Source organism: Rattus norvegicus, chromosome 14 (assembly GCF_036323735.1).
Source record: "Rattus norvegicus strain BN/NHsdMcwi chromosome 14, GRCr8, whole genome shotgun sequence".
NCBI lineage: Eukaryota > Metazoa > Chordata > Mammalia > Rodentia > Muridae > Rattus > Rattus norvegicus.
This window is the reverse complement of record NC_086032.1, coordinates 34,012,324-34,033,765: the sequence shown is the minus strand read 5'-3', so window position 1 is coordinate 34,033,765 and position 21,442 is coordinate 34,012,324. Positions and strand designations below refer to the sequence as shown.

The 21,442-nt window shown below is 40.3% G+C and overlaps 1 protein-coding gene across 15 annotated transcripts in view; it reads left to right on the top strand.

Moving 5' to 3' along the window:
- The first annotated feature begins 2,894 nt into the window (after window positions 1–2,894).
- Window positions 2,895–21,442, top strand: part of Fip1l1 (factor interacting with PAPOLA and CPSF1) — a 61,531-nt gene continuing 42,983 nt past the window's right edge. For 8 of the 15 annotated variants that reach the window (XM_063272907.1, XM_063272909.1, XM_039091689.2 and 5 more), the window contains exons 1-8: window positions 2,895–4,221; window positions 5,269–5,313; window positions 5,402–5,441; window positions 10,266–10,323; window positions 11,308–11,411; window positions 14,218–14,282; window positions 14,874–14,981; window positions 15,568–15,698. In XM_063272907.1, coding sequence (XP_063128977.1) covers window positions 4,140–4,221; window positions 5,269–5,313; window positions 5,402–5,441; window positions 10,266–10,323; window positions 11,308–11,411; window positions 14,218–14,282; window positions 14,874–14,981; window positions 15,568–15,698 — 633 coding nt within the window. In that variant the 5' untranslated portion in view covers window positions 2,895–4,139. Of the gene's footprint in view, window positions 4,222–5,268; window positions 5,314–5,401; window positions 5,442–10,265; window positions 10,324–11,307; window positions 11,412–14,217; window positions 14,283–14,873; window positions 14,982–15,567; window positions 15,699–15,984; window positions 16,054–21,442 lie in introns of all 15 variants that reach the window. The other 7 variants (XM_039091687.2, XM_006250885.5, XM_039091688.2 and 4 more) reach the window with 2 other exon arrangements.

The following is a 21,442-nucleotide window of genomic DNA, read 5'->3' as shown; positions in this document are numbered from 1 at the left end:
TTTTCGCATAGGAATGACTAAAACCATTTCTATGATGGAGAATTGTAGCACAAACATTCAGTCAGTAGCAGCAATATGGGGAACGAAAGTATTTTAAAATCTAAAATATACGCAGTGTACAGCCCAGGTGCTCCATGCTGTGCATGGAGCTGTCAGGCTACAGGTGAGGAAGCTTAGATTTCAACTTACCCTAAGAAACAGCCATTGAAGGGTTTCGTGTGACTTTTATTGTTGTAGCAGTGGAGAGGGAGAAAAGTGGGCAGCTTTGGGGTACATTTTATAGAAGGTGCTAGTAGATGTTGGTAGTGGGTTTTTAAAGGCCTGAGAAGCATCATTGAGAGGAAATGGAGAATCAGAGGTTTAGGGGCTGTGAGCAGTTTGGATGTGGTCACTAACAGTAAGATGCCTACAACCTGGGAAAGTGTGAGAACGGACAGAGCATGTTTGAAAGCGTGAGTTACTTGTTCTACTTTTGGAACTAGTTTGAAATATCTACTAGCTATTCAAGGGGGTTGCTAGGTAAAGAAGGAAAAAAAGGAGCCAGGTAAAAGCCCTGTCTCTCATGGTCATAGTTGCAGTAATGGACTTCTGATCAGACAGGCTGTTTAAAATCACCACAGTTAGCTTCTTAAGCTGTAGTGTGTATTTCTCTACAGAAAGGGCTGCTATGTTGCCTTCCTTATGAAACCATGTCTAGGTCCTCCAGAGAAGTGGTTAGACTTCAGCTTTAGGATTCAGTGATGGCTTCCACTGTACGCAGTGATTTATTTATGAGACAGGATCCAGTAAGCACAGAGATCAAAAATAATTTGTTCTTATCATTAAAAGGTATAAGAAAGCTGGCCTGCCAGCAGAGGAGTGAATAGGGGATTGTGCAATTTTTCAGAAACAGCTCGCAACACAACATCCCATGTCTGAGGACGTTAAGATACAGAAAGTAGGAGAGTAGATGGGGTGATTTCTCAGAAGAGTATCTAAAAGTAGGAAGGCTCTACAGGTCACCGTTATTCTGGCACCACGGAGGAGAAAGGGTGAGCAACAGGACACCAGCTGGTCTGTCTAGTCAAACGTTTCCTTTTCCCATTTTCCAGGCCAGTGTGTCAAGCATGTACGTGCATGTATGAGGGTGCACATATATGCACATGTGTGTGTATGTGTGCATATGTGTGTACATACATGTGGAGGCCTGAGGTCAATGTTGGGACTCTCATCTTCGATTGCTGTTCCACCTTTCTCATGGATTTAGGGTGTCTCAATCAAACCCAGAACTTGCGAGCCAGCCTGCTCTGGGGATCCCAGAGGCTGGAATTACAGGTGGGCTGATGCGCTCACCCAGCACGTATGTGGGTTCTGGGCATCTGAACTCTGGTCTTCACGTCACCCTGGCAATTACTTCACCAGTGAGCCATCTCCCCAGTCCCTACCTATATGTTTCTATGTTTGAAGCCTCCATTTTATCTACTTCCCTTCCAATAAGTGGACGTAACACACATTAATTAAGATATAGACTTACTGATGTGTAAATTAGAAAACAGTGAAACGTTAAGTAACATGTAGGCAAGGAAGTGACACATTGACACAATAGATTTGTTTAAAATATATGGTACTACCACATACTAATCACTGAACATTACACTTTAAATTTTAGCTCTTACCATCATTGCTTTTGTTATTTATTTATTTATTTATTTATTTATTTATTTATTTATTTATTTATGTAGCTGGCCTCAAACTCACAGAGCTCTACCTACTTTGCCTCCGGAGTGCCAGGTTTCTTGGCATCATTTTATCGGTAATTTATTCATTGTCCAATCTTACAACTAAGCACTCCTTTTCAGTACTTCTCAAGAGTATATTTCATGTTAAATTATAACATTATTTCTGACATCATTTGAAGACGGAGTCTTATTCTGTTAGCCTGAATCAACCTCTAGCCTCAGCCTCCAGAGGACCTGGAAGGACCGGGTGCACTACCAGGCCCAGGTTGTAGTCATCGTTGTCGCCACCACCATCATCATCACCACCATCACCACCACCATCACCATTGCTTAGAATAGATGGCAATAAACAATGAAGTGGCAAATGAGTATACCCAGGATAAATGTGATATTGTAGTGAGATGAGTTCATAAGATAAGAGGCAGGAGATGGTGTATAAAATCGTCAAATTACCCAATGGCAATGTTTCCCATCGCAAATGGAGAGATTAATCGTAACCAAGGAAGCATATTTATACCAGGAATTTGGTGTAGGAGGAAGGCAGGCAGGCAGGAAGGGGCCCTTTAAGGATGGTTATTAGTGGTTTATGAGCTTCTCTGCTTATGGAAATCATGTTCAAAGCTCAGCTCAAGTACTACCTCCACCACGCAGGCCTCCTACCGCGCATTCCCCGCCGGTCACTGATTCTTTGTATTAGTCTAAACAGTGCTTTGACAGACGAACTCTTTTCCACACTGGAAGGAAAAGCAATCCACTCTGCGAAAGACAATCAACCCTCTCCTGAAACCATCCAATTTTATTTTAGATGCACGAAACTGTAAAATGGAGCTAACCACGGAGAGTGCCTGCCTGCGGTACTCTCAAGCACACAGTAAACCTTCTTTCTGTTTCTTGTATCAAGGGCCAAAAAGATATGGTGCACCATACAACAGATGGAAGGAAAGACGAACAAGCTACGTAGTCAAATAACACAGCAGCATGTGGTCTAAAAGAGAGTTAGCTCTACTCTAGTCCCCTCCCCCACCCCCCAATCCTGCTGACCTACATTCTGCCTCTTGCTCTATTCCAAATACAGTTTGGTGCCTGGAACTCCTAGGTCTCTGCTTCTTTGCCTGTTCCTAATCTCCTTGCCAAGTGCCCCAATCCAGAAACTTCTCCATGTAGGGATCTATTTTTTTTTAACCACCTGATATAACACCTCCTCCCCTTTAATCACTTGGCTTCAGGTCTTTTTCAGCTACTATTATTTTTAAATCATTATCAATAAGATGGTCTGCATTCTATGTGTCGCTCTTCCATTAGAATAAAATCTTCGTGAAAGAAAGATTTTTTTTTTTTTTTTTTTTTTTTTTTTTTTTACTGCCCAACCTATATAGTCTTGAAGAGTTTCTGACACTGGGCAGACTTTCATACGCGTTGGTTGAATACAGGGAGGATTTTACAGAGGAGATTGTACTTAAAAGTTGAAACAATACGAGAATTTCCTACAGGGGAACAGGGCATAGCAAACAAGAGTGAGCGCAAAACTAAGAATTAAAACCCACACGATCTAGTCAGAAGGTCGGCTCTCCCCCATCAATCACTAATTAAGAAAACGCCCTGCAAGTTTGTCTACAGCTTGATATTATGGAGGCATTTTTTCAACTGAGGTTCCCTCCACTCAGATGACCAGTTTGAGTTACATTAACATAAATAAAACTTTCAGGCCACAGAGTCTCCCAATGTAGCCTGAAACTCACTAAGTAGTCCAGGTAACCTGTCTCTGCCTACCAAGTGCTGGAATTAAAGGCATACTCCACTATGCCGGACACTAATAATTTTTTAAACAAAGAGAATGCATCCTGTATATATTAATTTTTTCTTTTGTTGGTTGTTAAAATTCGGACGAATTGACAAGTATGATTGTGGGTCAAGCAAACACGTGCGGGATGATGGCCTTCCGGATTTTAAAACGAACAAATAGTGGAGGGAGAAAAGCAAGGACAGAAAAGAACAATGGTGTAGCAAAGGGAACTTGGGATTGGAAGGAAGGTTGGGGGAAGGGAACTTCAAAGAACACCAGAAGGCAGAGAGAAAGCTACTGCGAGAAGCAAAGCTGGAATCCTAGGGGTGGGGTGGGAGGGGGAGGAGCCAGTGCGCGGCGCCTGCGCAGCGAGAGGCCCAGGTGCTTGCCGCCGCGGAAGCGAATCCACCTAGAGACGCCGCGCCGCTTGGATACTGCTGCGCATGCGCAGGCGGACCAGTTGCTGAATATTCACGGTCGCCGCCTCCGCCGAGGTCGACCCTGGATTTGAGTCTCGCGCTCTCTTCGTTCGCTTACCAGCGGGTTCCCTCCCCTTCTCGCGCCCTGAGACGGCGAGGCTGGGGAAGGGGTTGAAAGGGGCTGTTGATCGTCGCCTTTAACTTGTTCGAGGGGCGGCCATGTCGGCCGGCGAGGTGGAGCGTCTGGTGGAGCTGAGCGGCGGGACCGGAGGGGATGAGGAGGAAGAGTGGCTGTATGGCGGTACGGAACTTCCTGTCTGTCTCCCGGGTTCTCTCTGGCCTTCCTCCCGGCGTTTCAGGCCCGGGCGTCCGAGGCCTCTCGTACTAGCCCTGGCAGGCCTGCGTTAGGCCGAGTGCGGCCTGCTCCGGGCCCTCGCCCGGACCCGCAGGCACTCACCGCGCGGTGGACGCGGGCCAAGGAGGCCGGGCAGCCCTGCTTCGCCCTCCTCCCCACCGTCCCGGCCTCCTCGCTTCTGCGCTCTCTATTCATGCTCTTTCTATCGATCCTGAGCTGCTTCGGTGTCTCTTGCTATTGGGTGCTCCTCCTCGTCCCTTTCTTTCAGAAACAGTCATTCTGTAATAACAGCTAAATAAAGTCAATGCTATTAAACTAATGTCTTGTTTCTTGATGGTCAGTTTGTATGGAATGCACCTGCAAGGGTACCTCCTTGTCTGAAAGTCGTGCTTTAAAAATATTAATTAAGAGAGACAGAGGTGGAGAATACACTATGGTCAACCCTGAGTTGTCTCCTGTATTAAGGTGAAGTTTTTATTTATTTATTTTTTTAGAGACTGCTCTATAGTCCACGTCATAGTTGTACCTCGTGACTCTTCCCGTAGGCTTGTATTCAGTGTTTTGTATTTGTGTCCCCAAATTGAATGCATCATGTACTTTGTTTTTGTAGAGGACATGTTTGATGTTTAAGTCGTAATCCGCCTTGGCTCTTTGTTACACCAGATTTGAAAGTATTTTGTTATTTCCCAGAACATACATTCTTGACATAAATTGTCATAGATTACATAAAAGTGAACGTTGGAGTCTAAGCAGCCTTTTAGTGATGTAACTCCGATCAAATTGTAAAGTCGATTATGTCTTTAATAATGGAAAGACAGCATTGGTACTACCCTTAAAACGTGAAAGTGTGAGGTTTCTTTTACGATGATGTGTAAATCCTCATCGCCTCTTAAATTAAGTTTACATTAATAGCAGTAAAGTCGTGTTTTTTTTTTTTTTCCATAAGAGATGTGTCTTGTTTATAAAGTGATCTAACTTTGGCTATGCTCGCAGGCCCGTGGGACGTGCATGTGCACAGTGATTTGGCAAAGGATCTAGGTTAGTGCTCATGCTCTTCCCTTCAGATTTTTCTACTTGTTGCTTAAGCTTGGTTTCCTCATTTACTTTATTTTATTTTATTTGGTAGATGAAAATGAAGTTGAAAGGCCAGAAGAAGAAAATGCCAGGTTGGTGAACTCTCCTGTTGATGCCCTACACAGATGGTGATTCTAGGATGCCGTCAGTAGTTTTATTATAATCCTTGGTGGGATTGCATTTTGACCAAAGGTTAAAGGACCTTTCCTATTTCAGGATCAATTCTGTCTTGCTTTCTAGCAGCTTATAGGACGGTTCTTGGAGTTAGGTATTTATTTGCCAACCTCTCCCCCTTGAGTAACTTTCACCCTTAACTGGGCTTAGCAGTATATACAGTGGAGTTGGGTTTTTGTTTTGTTTTTCAAGACAAAGTTCTCAGTGTAGTGTGTCTACCCCTGGCTGTTCTGGAACTCACTTTGTAGACCAGGCTGGCCTTGAACTCAGAGATCCACCTGCCTCTGCCTCCCAAGTGCTGGGATTAAAGGCAGAGCAACTACGCCTGGCTGAATATGGTTGTTAAATTACTAAGAAAAAAAATAATTTTCTGTAAGAAATAAAATAACTGAAAGTTGTTGCTTTCATAATTTATTAGTGTTTTTATAGTATCCTTTACTTTTGGTATAGTTTTTTTTTTTCTTTTCTTAGAAACAGGCTCTTAGTGACAGGCCTGGAATTCCCTTTGTAGACTAGGCTGGCCTTGAACTCAAAGACATCTGTCTGTCTCTAGAGTGCTGAGATTAAAGGCATGTGCCACAGTGCCTATGCTTGGCGTGGCTTTAGTGCTTTGTATTTTAAATTCATAATGGAACTAGTTTTTTGGAAGGAAACTATGCTTACTACTATACCATGAACAGAATAGATTTTTTTAAGTTGGTTGTTATTATGCAAAACAGTATTTTTACAGTGTCCAGGGAGCCAAACATTCACTCAAAATTCCACAACTAATGCATATAAGCACATGGCTAAATTGGCTTGCGTTTGATCAGGTGACTGTCTGAAATAATGAGGGAGGAGTGGTCTTAGAGCAATTAAGGGCTGGAGAAATGGCTCAGTTGGGGACATGCATGTGGCATAAGCATGTGGACATGAATGACTACATCCTAGGAGAGATTAGACAGGATGATCTCTAGTACTCACTAGTTCCTCTATACTGTTAAACTCCAGGTTCAATCCGAGACTGTCTCAGAAAAGAAAGAAGAAGAGGGATTGGGAAGATACCTGATGTCTCTGGCTTCCACATGTATTATATATACAAAACATTTAAAGAATATTAAGATTTTCAAAGTGGAGGGGTTAATGCTTCATACCAAGCATGATAGCTATAAACCAAAAGGCAAAAGAGCTATAATGAAGATATGGAGAACCTGGACTGTTTGTACACTGCTGCTGCTATTGTAAAGCGGTGTCTCCTCTTGGGAGCTTCCTCAAATGTTTAAACAGTTAATAATTAATTAAGCAGTCCTACTCACTTTAAATCAGAGAAGTGGAAGCTCACATGAACACAAGTATTTGAACATTACTGTTCTTAGCATCAGTCATAGCTAGTCCATAAAATGGAAATGACCTGCCTGTCTACCAAAACAAAATAATAGGTTCAATGTAATGCACCTTTAAGGAAGTGTCTCCTGGAAGGAAGAAAATTGAGTACCGACTTGCTATGGTATGAGTGAACACCTGAGCGTGTGTTAAAGCAAAGAAGCAGCTACAAAGGACACAGTTTGATTCATAAAGTTTCCAGGATAAGCAAATCCATAGAGAAGGAAAGATCAGTATGTGAGATAGGAGAAAACGGGGATGACTGGTGATATATACTTCTTTTGGGAGGCTATGTACATAGTCTAGGATGTCATAGCATAATTATTACACTGTGAGCAAAGTATATCCCTTTAAGTATAGTCTTTAAATGTATGGGCAAATTATGTCTTAATGGAGTTTCTAAAATGAACACTGGTGGTGAAAATCCATTACAAGTAACTTCTTTTGTGTCAAAAATTTTAAAAAAGGAATTAAACCCTAGAACAAAGGATACATGGAAGGGAGTAAAAGGAGAAATAGCCTCCAAAGAGCTGAGATTTTTGTGAGCTGATCCCTAGTACTAAATTTTATTATTTAACTATAATTCTAACTTTACTTTGTGGTTTTGTTGTTTGTTTTGTTTTTAACTGTATATGTCCATGCACCATGTTCATGCCTGTGGAGCACAGAAGAAGGCATGGGATCCCCTGGGACTGTGGTTCAGGATCGATTGTTGTGAGCTCCCCATGTGGGTGCTGGGACTCAAACCCACAATCTGGAAGAGCAACAGGAGCTCTGAGCCGCTGAGCCAGCTCTCCTTCCTCACAGTTCCCTTTCTCATTGCTCTTTCTTGAGTTCTCTGGGACACAGTAGTAGTTGATTGGAGTTAACCCTTAACCCATCTCTGCCTTCTCCAAGTACTGCTGCCTATGTCTGTTGTTTATTTCTTTTGAAGTTCTGTGTGTGTCTCATCCCATCAAGCATTTGCGCTTATATTTTTACTTTTTTAGAAAAAGCTTAACAATTTATTGTTCTTGTATTTTAATGGTGATGAGGAACTAAAAGTTCTAAAGCATTATGTCTAATAGAAAAAGGAGTTCAGACAAAACTAGGATATAGCTTGGTACATATCATTGCATTGCCCTGCCTAGGACCTGCTGTTGAAATTGTCCATCTTCCTTGTGACTGGTTCATTGCTGAAGCCTCTGTCCTTAAGCATGGAATTGCACTGACCTCACTGCTGTCTGTCATGCTTTATGTGTCTGGGTTTAACTGAATGTAGTATACTGTCCTGTGACATAGAAATCATACTGAGGGTTCATTTCATTGCCTGTAGGCGTGTGCACACAAGCAAGCAAAACGTGTTTCTTGGTCTCTGGAAGTTTATTTAAGCAAAGTATAAATGAAGAAGAATTATAGTAGTACATTTATCTTGAGTCCTGTGGTAGGACAGGAAAAAATTGAAGTTTGTATCTGTAAAATAGCTAACCCTTTTAATGTCAAGAAGCTATCTATGCTGTAGTTCTGGAAGTACTATTTTTTGGCTATTGGCTTGTCACATGGCAAGCAAGTCAAAATTGCCTTCTAAAAGTGATTAGTGTTTTAAAAGTTTTTATTAGATATATTTCTTTACTTACATTTCAAATGTTATTCCCCTTCCCGGTTTTCTGTCCATAGACCCCTATCTACTCCCCTCCCCCATACGGGTATTCCCCCGATACATCCCCCTTACTGCCCCACCCCACCCCCATATTCCCCTGCACTAGGTCCAACCTTGGCAGGACCAAGGGCTTCCCCTTCCACTGGTGCCCCAACAAGTCTGTTCTCTGCTACATATGCAGTTAGAGCCCTGGGTCAGTCCGTGTATAGTCTTTTTGGTTGTGGTTTAGTCCCTGGAAGCTCTGGTTGGTTGGCATTGTTGTTCTTATGGGGTTGCAAGCTCCTTCAATTCTTTCATTACTTCCTCTAATTCCCCCAAAGGGGGTCCTGTTCTCAGTTTGGTGGTTTGCTGCTAGCATTAACCTCTGTATTGGACGTGCTCTGGATGTGTCTCTTAGAACAGATATATAACTGGTCCCTTTCAGCATGTGTTTTTTTAGCTTCATCAATCTTACCTAGTTTTGGTGGCTATATATATATATATATATGGGCCACATGTGGGGCAGGCTCTGAATGGCCGTTCCTTCAGTCACTGCTCTAAACTTTGCTTCCATATCCTCTCCTATGGATATTTTTTCCCCTTTTAAGAAGGAGTAGGAGCATCTGCATTTTGGTCATCCTTCTTGAGTTTCCTGTGGTCTGTGGATTGCATCTTTGGTAATTTGAGCTTTTTGGCTAATATCCACTTATCAATACCAAGTGTGTTTTTCTGTGATTGAGTTACCTCACTGAGGATGATATTTTCTAGTTCATTCCATTTGCCTATGAATTTCATGAGGTCATTGTTTTTGATAGCTGTGTAGATGTACCACATTTTCTGTATCCATTCCTCTGTTCAAGGGCATCTGGGTTCTTTCCAGCTTCTGGCTATTATAAATAAGGCTGCTATGAACATAGTGGCGCATGTGTGTTTGTTATATGTTGGAACATCTTTTGGGTATATGCCCAGGAGAGGTATAGCTGGGTCCTCAGGTAGTGGAATGTGATTAGTTTTAAAATTCCTCAAAATTAGGTCTTGAGCTCCTTATTACTGTAAGCTAGAGGACAGACTGCCATGAAGATATATATATATAGTGAAACCATGTTATGTAGTCCTTGGCTGTATAGTAATAGTCCTGGCACACAGCAGATATCCAGTAAAGATTCAGAGGTAAACATGGTATAATGTGTGTTACATTTTAGAAACATGAAAAGCCTGAATTATGTCCTTCTATCAAATTGTATGTCATTAAGAAATTGTTGGGCAAGCCAAATAGTGGTGGCACACACCTTTAACCACTTGGGAGACAGAAGCAAGTGGATCTCTGTAGGTTCAAAGCCAGCCTGGTCTATAAAGTAAGTTCTACGCCAGCCAGGGCTGTTATACAGAGAAACCTTGTTTTAAAAAACAGGAAAAAGCTATTAGCAGAGAGTGAGGGGTAGTGCATGCCTTTAATCCCAGCATTTAGGAGGCAGAGGCAATTGGATCTCAGAGTTTGAGGTCAGCTTGGTCTACAAGATGAATTGAAAGCCATCCAGGGCTATGCAGACTGACCAAAGAAACCCAGAAAACCCAACCCTTGCTTCCGTCTGAGTACTTGTATGCAACTAGCAGGAAACCAACAGATTCCTAGCCCTGTTCTTGTCACCCAGTAGAGATCATAACTTTAGAAAATCCTAGCAGCGACAGCTTGAAATCGTAGTATAATCTATGTCCTTGTAGCAGCAGCAGCCAACCTGTCTGCTGCTTTCTTTCTTTGCAGTGCTAATCCTCCTTCTGGAATTGAAGAGGAAGCTGCTGAAAATGGCGTGGCGAAACCGGTAACATACATATCAGGCTTTGAAACCCAGTGTCTCTGGTGTTTGAAATTGTAAAGAACTTCACAGTTCATTTACAAGTAAAATCAGCATTTAACATAACCTTCAGCATCCTGTATGACTTGACCCCTTATGTCAACTGATACATCTGATATCACGAAAAATAATAATAATGGGAAGAATCGAGGTGACATACAATATACACACAAGCTTGCTGCTTAGTGTTTCAAAGAACTAAATAGTTGTAGATCAACTGGCTATGGTAAGTGAGCTTGGTTTCCAAAGCCAACACTAAGTCTATAACCTAAAGCTGACAGTTTTCTTAGGAATGAGCCCTGAATATGATAGTCACTGACTCCGTGGCAATTAAAATGGTGCTTTGTTGTGCCCTCTGATGATTTTAGCCCTGAACAGAGAAGGAAACTTGCTTTTGTTTCAGACTTGAACTTAAAATCAAAAAAGCATTTTGCCTAGATGATGTGATTATCTACCACTATGTAATTAAAATATAGTAGCCTTTTAGAGCCATACTAAAACCATTGTAAGCAGATCCATTTTTGTTTGAAGAGATACATGATGTCATTTACATGTATAGTCTCTTCATATTATAATTGATGACCTCGAAAAAAAAATGAATCTGAGGCATTGTAGTAGCTATAAGGTAAAATTATTTAAAAGGAAGTACTTGAGAAGTTCTTATGAGTAAACATTTGTAAGGTTTAATGACAGTATTAACAATTACCAAATAGTTAACAGAGTATTGAAAACATGAAGCATGCATTGTTCTCTGGAAACATGGCATTAAAAGTTCTATTTCTTACTCATAAGCTTAGAAACTATTGTAGACCATCAAAATTGGGATAACAACTTTATAAGCTTGTAATTTTTATTCTAAAACAGTTTCAAAACCCCAAAGTAATTATTTATCACTATTGAATGTTGAATTGGATTATTTACTGCGTTTTGTAATTGTTTCTATCGGTGTAGAAAGTGACCGAGACTGAAGACGACAGTGATAGTGACAGTGACGATGATGAAGATGACGTTCACGTTACTATTGGAGACATCAAAACGGGAGCTCCACAGTATGGGTAAGTGGTTTAATTCGATTTGGCAGGGGGCATGTGTGCCGTGGCTTGCATGTGTAGGCCAGAGGATTCCTTGTAAGAGTCACATTCTGTTTCCAGTCTGATGTTGGGGCTTGGCCTTTAGTCTGCGGCACCTTGCTGCCCTGAGTTATACTTGTATGAATATACATTTATAAACATACCATGCTTTGATCATCAGTGGGTGATTCTTTGGTTTTGAATTCTTTTTCTTCCCACGATTTGAAAGAACTTATTACTATGGTCTCTGTAGATAGTGATTGCTTTCTCCCTGCAGTTACTTCCAAAGGTTCATGAAGCAGCAGCGTCTGGTTGCTGCCTTTAAAGCATCTTTGCTAGAGCACTGGCTAGTGTTCGTTCTTTGGTTAGAATTGGAACACTGAACGTGTAATTTGCATTTGCGATTCTTTTGTCTTATTATACAAACCTTAATTTAGGTCTTTAATTTTTATTTCCAACTCAAGCTAGCATATGTCTTCTTGGCTGCCATCTTTTTATTTTGCTTGTTGTTTTTTGAGTTAAATTATCTATTGGGCCTTCTAGGCCAGTGTGCTGATAACAAGATTTATGTTCGATGAACTGGACCAAATAAATAGACTATTGCCAACTCACTGAACACAGGGATATTAAAGGATTGGAAGAAAATACATTAAAATAGGGATTGTGGTTTTGTTACGGTAGAATTAAGAGGATTTTGGGTTTTCAAATTAGCTGTATATAAGGTAACTACTAAAACTTTATTTTTTATCTTTGGGAGGTTTGCTTGTTTTGAAAATCATTAATCATTTTGATTGGGATGAAGAGGAATTTCAGTGTTGTTCCTGATGGCTGGGAATGTTGAACTTTTAAAAGTGTTTATTGATGATATGGGACCTTGTGTTCAGTTGTTGATTAGTCTTCTTATGGAGTGGGTCGTATGGGGTTTTAATGTTTGGTTGGCTATAGAATCCTCCTCTTCCTCCCCTTCTCCTTCCTCCTTCCTTCTTTTTCTTTTTCCTTTTCTCTTCTTGTTCTCAGACAGGGTTTCTCTGTGTAGCAGCCCTAGCTGTCCTGAGATTTAGGCTGGCCTTGAACTCATAAAGGTCTGCCTGCCTTTGCCTCCTGAGTGCTGGGAGTAAAGGTATGTGCCACCATGCCCCTTCTTCAGTTCTTTATCTATTCTGCATGCTAATCCTCTGCCATTGCCAGTGTGTCTGTCTTCACTCAGCTCTTTGGAATTTCGTGTAATTCCATGTTTTCATTCTTGTTTTTACTTACTAAACTATTGGATTCATTTTTAGCTGGAACTTGCTACATGCCTCTTGGATTGTTTTCCATAGCACAGCAGTTCTGCCTTTGACCAGTTTGAGTATAGACTTTTGTTCAGGGTGAGATGTAAGGATTTCGTTTCCTTTTTCTGTAGGTGGACATTTGTTGTAGTGTTGATGTCTTTGTTGACGCTCAGGTGACTATAATTGTGTGAGGTTATTTTGTATGACTCCTATTCTGTTGGTCCAATGTCTGTCTGTGCTGGTGCTGTGCTTTTGTTCTTGGCTGTGTAGTATATTTACAGTTAGGTATAGGACACTTCTGGCATTGCTACCAAAGTCCATATAAATTGTAGGATTTTCCTTCTTTTTATGAAGAATGTCACTGTTATTTTGATGGGATTTTATCTAATCAAATCTATAGATTGTTTTTGATACTATTGCCATTTTTACAATAACATTTTTACTGAAGTGGTCCTTTTCTTCTTAGGTTTTCTCTTTTGTTACTTGACTGAGGTTGATTTCCTGATTTCTTTCTTACTACATTCCTTATTAGTATATAGATATGATACTAATTTTAAAAAATTAATATTAATAAATTTTGTTTTTTGACAATTTCATGCATTTATATATAGTACATTCTGGCTAGGATTCCTGGTGGAGTCCTTAGGGTCTCCTACAAACAATCATTATTTGCTAATAGAGATAATTTAACTTCCTCCTGCCTTCCATTTCTAAAGCTAAAACTTAAAGCACTGTACTGAGTACAAGTGGAAAGTGTGGGCATGCTGGTTTCATGACTGCCTGTAGTAGGACCATTGTCACATACAGTGTTGGCTGTGTCTGAGTGTCATGCTGCTTTGCCAGTCTAAGATAGTTTCCATGCATTTCTGATTTCTTCAGAATTTTTATTGAAGGGATGTTGGTCTGTATCAAAGATTAAATTATAAGTAATAACCTTATTTGGCGATGGTGGAAGGACCACAGTGGAGCAATGGCATGTGGCAGTGTGGCAGGGAGGACCTCAGTTGGGTAATGGTATGTAGCAGGGAGGACCTCAGTGGGGCGATGGCATGTGGCAGGAAGGACCTCAGTGGGGTGATGGTGTGTGCTACAGTAGCATATTGAGTTTAGTACCTGGGAGATTTTTGACATGGAAAAATGTCAGACCTTTAAAAAAAATTAGTTCTTGGGGCTGGAGAGATGGCTTAGCACTTGTTTTTGCAGAGGACCTGGGTTCAGTGTGCCCAGCACTCACATGGTGGCTCACAACCACCTGTAACTTTAGTTCCAAGGGACCCAGTGCCCTCTTTTGATGTCTTTGGGCACCAAGTATGTTTGTGATGTACATACATGTAGGCAAAACAGTCATATACATAAAATAATATAAAAACTTAAGAATTATTTTTTTATCCTGTAATAAGTAAATAACAAACTAAACATCAGTGTGAAATCTGTATGTGCCTATTCATTCACTTTCTGTGTTGAATAGCTTCCTGTTTTGTTATTGTATGTTTTTGAAGTTAATTTTTATTCTATTTTAGGAGTTATGGAACAGCACCAGTAAATCTTAATATCAAGGCAGGGGGAAGAGTTTATGGAAATACAGGTAAAATTTGTATTTGCAGCTTCATCAGTATGAAAGTAGGTCCTGACTAGAATGTATTAGCTCTTTTCACAAGCTGTCTGTGATATACACTAGCAGACTCCTCCTGGGAAAGACATCTCAAGCAGCAGACATTTGACCTGTTCTCGTTGTGTTACTTTGCTTGTTTTATAACACTTTAAGAGGAACCTTTCTTTGTTCACAAATTATATAAAATGACAATTTAACACATTGGTATTAGCAGCTCCATTGATGTTGTAACCTTTTGCTTTTGTTTTTTGAGGTAGTATCTCATGTAGCCTAGGCTATCCTTGACCTAGCTGTATACCCAAAGCTTGCCTCGAATTCCTGGCCCTCCCCTCTTCATTTCCCAAGTGCATGCATGATAGGCATGTGCTACCATGCTGGGCCATAATGCCTAAGTCCCTAACTATTTCATGCTGCTCATCTTGAAAGTTTCATCACCAGGTTTGATTTTGTCTAGTTTTATCAAGGGGAAGGATAGATGATAAAGGGTGATTTATGTTTTCTCTTTTTGTCTTCTAGCTTCTTGCTAATATAGCTTCTTTGCCATTTTGCATTTCTGTAAAATAGGAACCAAAGTCAAAGGAGTAGACCTCGATGCCCCTGGCAGCATTAATGGAGTTCCACTCTTGGAAGTAGATTTGGATTCTTTTGAAGATAAACCATGGCGGAAACCTGGTAAGATTGTGTGGTTCTATTTTAATATCAAAAAAGGTTTTTAACATAAAATGATTTTTAAAAAGTATTTGTAAGCAGCAGTATAAAATAGTGTCTTTTACAGTATCTTGTTTATTGTCCTAAGCAAATAATCAGTACTCAGGACTTGAATTATTAAATTTTATTAGTCCCTGGAATTAGCATAAAAAGGGACTCACACATCACACATCAATTATACCATTTTTAAAGAAAATCATTTTGATCAAAATGTTTTTCAGTCTTGGCTTCATTGTAGTAGTTTTAAGAACTGGTAAAAAATTCAAGGGTATTATGATAAGTGTCAGAAGATATGCTCATGTTCTCTTACATATAAATTATTCATAACAGTGGGTTTCATTATCATGTTTTCATACGTGTGTATAATGTCTTTCAGTCATGCCTACCCCATATGTCCTCCAGCCTCTAAGTCCCCATTGACCCCTTCCTCTTCCATCTCTCTCTCCTGCTTTCATAGCTTCTCTAGATGTACATTTTATAGTCACACTGTAGCTTTGATGCTGCCATAGAGGTAAAATCTTTGCATCTTAAAAGTATGTTTTATCTTTAGGTGCTGATCTTTCCGATTATTTTAATTATGGCTTTAATGAAGATACTTGGAAAGCTTACTGTGAAAAACAAAAGAGGATCCGAATGGGACTGGAAGTTATACCCGTTACTTCAACGACAAACAAGATTACGGTAATTAGGAAATCTTCCAGAGTAACCCTGCCTCTTCTACTGTACCACTCTGACTCCCCAAATAAGTCACTTTCCCCCTAATAAGGTGATGAAATGCTCTACGGCAGTTTAATATTTTTGTTCTCGTGGCTGTGTTTACTTATGTTCCCTTCCTTCCCCTTGAGTTTCATGTTGATGATTACTGTATGTTCTTAGTTCAATTCAGACTAGCCACAGCTAGTTACTCTTGTGGCCTGTCAATTAAAAGTTGTGTGGTTTCTTAATGGGGATATGTCATTTAACTTAGGCCGAAGACTGTACTATGGAAGTCACACCAGGTGCAGAGATCCAAGATGGCAGATTCAATCTTTTTAAGGTGAATTTTAGTAAATTATCCTTGGTTGCTCTCATTTTTTGTTCTTGAGTCTGCTCCCATCCCACTGTTCAGGGGAGAAAATTGAAGTAGAAACAGCGACATTTTTTCCAAACTTTGAGCTTCCTGGTGACTTACACGTTGGCTTATTGTTGTTTCCTGTACTTTTGCAAGCATGTGACTCTATAGCCTGTCACACTAACACCTGCCAAGGAAGACTGTTGTCTGCTATGTGCTTTGACTATAGGTGGTACACGCTTATAGAAGGCGACGGTCATGGCTGCAGGCGCTGCATTCGTGCCTCCTTCTTATCCTTAGCAGCAGAATTGGAAGCGTTTTGTTTTTCCAGTTCTTAAAAAAGTAGAGGGATGGTGACAGTTATTATCTCTGATACTAAAATCATCGGTGTAATAGCTCTCAGTGAAGGTGTTTTCAAGAATTTGAGGTGTTCTCTGACAACTTCTTAAGCCTTGAGCAGAGCTGCTGAGTTTTAATATTTCAAAAGAATAGGTTCCTGTGAGTGATACGAGAGGATCGCGTGACACCAACATTCTCATTGCTGCTTCTCCTCAGGTTTGGTTGGGTAATCTTTCCTCCCTTGGTTTTAATTCTTTTGTCAGGGACCTTTTATATACCTCAGGGCCTGGTTATAGAACTCTGTGCCCCCTTTTGGGACACCAGAATTCTGAGGTAGCTGCTGTCTGGATACAGTTCTGTGTAGACTTTAATTTTAATTTACATCCTAATATAGGTAAGTATTTGGCCCTTGTTTTGTTAACATTTTCAGAATACTTGATGATGTATACTCCATTTTAAATGATCATCAATCTTTTAGATGTTGGTTTTCTATTTTCATTCTGTTATTAGAACAAATTCATAGTCAAGTTTAATAATGAGCTGGTTCATGTCATTGGTAGGTTTTGTTTTATCTTGTTTTCCTAAGAAGAATGAGAATGGCCATTATAAACCATCAGCTAATACATAATTTTGTTAATCTTAGATTTGTAAACAGTGAAATAAGGAAATACTAGTAGCTGGCCTCTCCTGAAAGTTGTGGATATATATTTTACATTTATGTGTGTGTGTATGTATATGTATACTCACACACATATATACTTACACCCATACACAGAGAGAGTTATTAGGTTCCTTTTGATTGTTTGAGAGGAAGTCTTTGTGTTTTCCATTTCTGGTTGATTAATTTATTCTGAGTGAGTTTTAAGGTTGTTGTCCAGTGGTTTTCATGCCTTGATCAGGTGTTTAAATGCTAGTAAATCTGTTAGAAATACTGATTTGGGGATGATTAATTTTAGTGATTTTAATTAGGCAAACATTTCTCCCACTTTGGTTATATTGTAGTCTGTAGGAAATGGTGGAAATAAAGCCATATAAAAGATATACTCATCTTAAGCCATCATGCAAACATTTATGTCAATAGCAGGCTACCATTAGAAGGTTCTTGAACTGTAGAGATTGTGCACATCTGGATTTTGGTAAAGAAATGACAGCTGAGTGGACTGTAAGAGAGATCAAAGGTCAGATGGGAGTTGATGTGATAAGTAGTGTACCAGTGAAACAGACAGGGCTGCTCCCATGGTGACTGGGCCAAGGATGCAAAGTCACAGTTGAACTTCTTTTCCTGTCTGCTACAAAGATAGTCAAAGTCAAGTGAGAAACAGCCCAGCAGCCTTTTGAAGGCATTGGTTCATCCCCCTTATGTTATGTACACTGTAGTAACACTTCCAGTGAGTGTCAGCAGGAGCCTTTACACTCTGTGCCATCTTGCCAGCCTTTAGTGTCTCAAGTTTATAAATTGTTGTTAAATTTTGTTTGGCCCTGTAGGATCTGATGTTAACTTGGATTTAGTAAATCAAACCTATACGACTATTTCTTAAATGCTAGGTTGTATGAAGTGACAGCTTCTTGTTCTGGCTAGGCAGATTTTGAGGGCAGCATCTGCTGACACGGATTCAGTGTGGTGAGAAAGGTTGCTAGGATAGTAAACGTTTTCAGGATTGCTTTGTTTAAGTATGTTTTAAAGAAATTAAGTATGAAAGTTAGGAAACAAACAGTTTGTACACATTTAATATCTACCCTGTCTTTTCTCTTTTCGTTTCCTTCCCTGTTGTAGAGATGCACACACATTTCTTTCCCACTTCCGTTTTCAGCTTTCTCTCTTTACAGCTTTTAGTTGCCTATGTAGAACAATGTGTTAGGTTGGCTGGGAAGGAAGATGAACGTAATAGACATGGACTTCAACCTGCCGTGATAGGAAAGCTAGGTATTCAGTAAGTAACAGTAAATAGCAATTGCCTATTTAGACACTCCATGGTATTTGAAAGACAGAAGAAGTAACATTAAAGCAGAGTCTCAAAGTCAATTAAATTTAAGAAAAAATGTGTTTGTTGGTTTGTCCACAGCCTCTTTTCCAGACTCGTAGGGTACAGATTTTTACATGTAGCTAGAATCATCAAAGGTCTTGCTATAGTGACAATAGGCAGATAGTATCATAAACAAACTACTCAGATAATGAGAAATTTTAAGAAGAAAGTAGAAAGTCACAGGAGAGAGACTGGTAATGATGAAGTCTGCACTACTCCAAGGTATAATCTGAATGACACAGTAGTCCTCTAATGGCCACTGAAGTATACGCTGAGATTCCTTGTAGATGCTTGAAACTGTGGTTAGTACTAAACCCTGTGTACTCTGTTTTCTTCTCCCACGTACATTTGCATAATAAAGTATAACTTTTAAATTAGTCACAGTAAGTGACTAACAGAAACAATACAGAGCAATATACTAATAATAATTACGTGAATACGCTCAATAATATTTGTACAAAGGTCCTACAATCTTAGCATGTAGTGGCTTTTCTTTTGATGCTAAGTCAATAACTTTACTGAGAGAAAGAGCTTAATGGCTTGTCTTGAGCTTTAGGACATTTTTAAGTAAAGTAAGGGTTAGTAAGCATCAGCGCCCTGCTACCCTCACAGCCCTTTTAGGGGCCACAGAGCTGAGTGGTTGGTAGGATGCTGAAGTACACATACGGATGGAGAGACAAAGGGAGGATTCACGTCCCAGGTGAGATGCAGTTGGGAAGAGGCAGGAATTTACTATACTACTCAGACTCTGCCTGGCTAAACTACCGACTGTCAGTTCTGGGAATTAACCATTTAAGTTATTTTAGTCTGGTTTTGATCCACAATTGAAACTACAGAAAGCAATAGGTTGAGGTTGGGAAGGCTACTGTATTCAATTAGATGAATCTATGAAAAGATCTGGAGAAAGGATATTCTTTTTTTTCCAATTATTTTTATTGGATTTTTTTATTTACATTTCATATGTTAATCCCCTTTACCGGTTTCCTGTCCATAAACACCCTATCCCATCCCCGCTCCCCCTGCTTCTGTAAGGGTGCTCCCCCACCCACCCACCCCTTCCCTCCTCCCTGCCCTGACATCCTCCTACACTGGGCCATTGATCCTTGGCAGGACCAAGGGCTTCTCCTCCTATCGTTGCCCAACAAGGCCATCCTCTGCTACATATGTGGCTGGAGCCATGGGTCTGTCCTTATGTACTCTTTGGAGGGTGGTTTAGTCTCTGGGACCTCTGGTTGGTTGGTATTGTAGTTCTTATGGGGTTGCAAACCTCTTAATTTTCTTAAATCCTTTAACTCCTCCGATGGGGATCCCATTCTCAGTTCAATGGTTGACTGCAAGCATCTGCCTCTCTATTTGCCAGGCTCTGGCAGAGCCTCAGGAAACAGCTATATCAGGCTCCTGTCAGCATGCACTGCTTGGCATCAGCAATATTGTCTGGGTTTGGTGGCTGTATGTATATGAACTGGATCCCCAGGTGGGGCAGGCTCTGGATGGCCTGAGAAAGGATATTCTAAACAAAAAAGATAGTTAATGCAGAAATCCTGACAAGAGGAGCTTACGTGGTTTTTGTTTGTTTGCTTTTTCGTTTTTTAAAAAAAAGGACAAGAGAAAAGGCTATCGTAAGTGGGTGTGGGTGGAGGAAGAATAGAAAGAAGCAAGTTTGCAAGTGTACAGTACACAGGCCGTCCAGGCCTTGTCAAGAAGGTGGTCTTACTGTGCTTGATTTGGGAGGCAGCTGGAGAGCCTTGACCAGAGAGAGACCTGAACTGGTACATGTGGAAGACTATTTTGTCTCTGTCTAGAGGTTAGAATGTAGAGTTCAGAGCAGAAGTAGATAATACCTGTCACAGTAGCTGCTATACCCTGATGGGTTTGACTTGAGGAGTGTCATCCTGTCAGCTGATGGGTTTTGGTAATGCTATAAAGGTAACGTTGACATCCTGTCTGTCAGCGGGTGTTAGACAATACCTTTGTGCTTTGTTCTCTGAGAAGTTGGGTAGGGGGAAATTCCACTTTATTAATATGAGGATAATATGGAGAAGAGGAAATGAAGAGTTCAGTTTAAGCCACGATGAGTTTGAGGTATCAGTTTGATGTGCTAAGAAATCGAATATAAATTGCTGGTATTCATGGGGACAGCTGATAATGTTAACTATATTCCCATTCCTTTAGGTAGAGTAATGTGTTTCTTTTTTGTTTCACCTTTTACTCTTACCCTGTTTTTAATGTGTGCACATGCACGTGTGTGTGTGTGTCTCTGTGTGTGTATGTGTGTGCACGCACACACAAACAGCTGTATGCACACAGCTGTATGCACACAGCTGTGTTGACTCACATGCCATGGTGCCTTCTGAGAGCGGAGGACAGCTTTCGGGAGTTGGAGCTTTCCCTTCCCATGTGCCTCAGGAACCCACTTGCAAGGTTTGAATGTCAGAGCCCTTATATGTGAACAGCCTCCCTGCTCCTCCTCCCCTCTGTTTTCGTAGCATTCGCTGTATTGTGCTCACTCACATTGCTGTTCTCGCTGAGACTTTTTCTTTCAGTATTCTGAGCTTTTAGTACAGAGTGGATAGTGAATAAATGTTTACTAAATGAACGGTTCACTTCCTGTCACCACATCCTGGCAGTTTATGTGTCCAATGTGCATCAAATCCATTTCACTTTATTTTTGTCTAAGTGATGATCCTCATATCCTAATAGGATCTATACATTTTTTTTAAAATGAATTTGATTTTAGTAAGCAGTAGAACTCATTTTCAAATAAACTCAGTTTTAAGGCCTAATTAATTATAGGTAGGTGCCACTGGGTAAAAGAAATAACTAGTTAGTAGATATCTGCCTCTTTTTAGGTTAATAAATACTTAGCTTTATTTTATTAAAAATTTGTTTAATGGTGATTTTTTAATATTTTGACTTATAATTTCATTAGTGCCCCCTTTCCATTCTTTCTTCTAACCCCTCCCACAATCCTTGTTCTCAAATACATGGCCTCTTTTTTTAAAAGTGTTGTT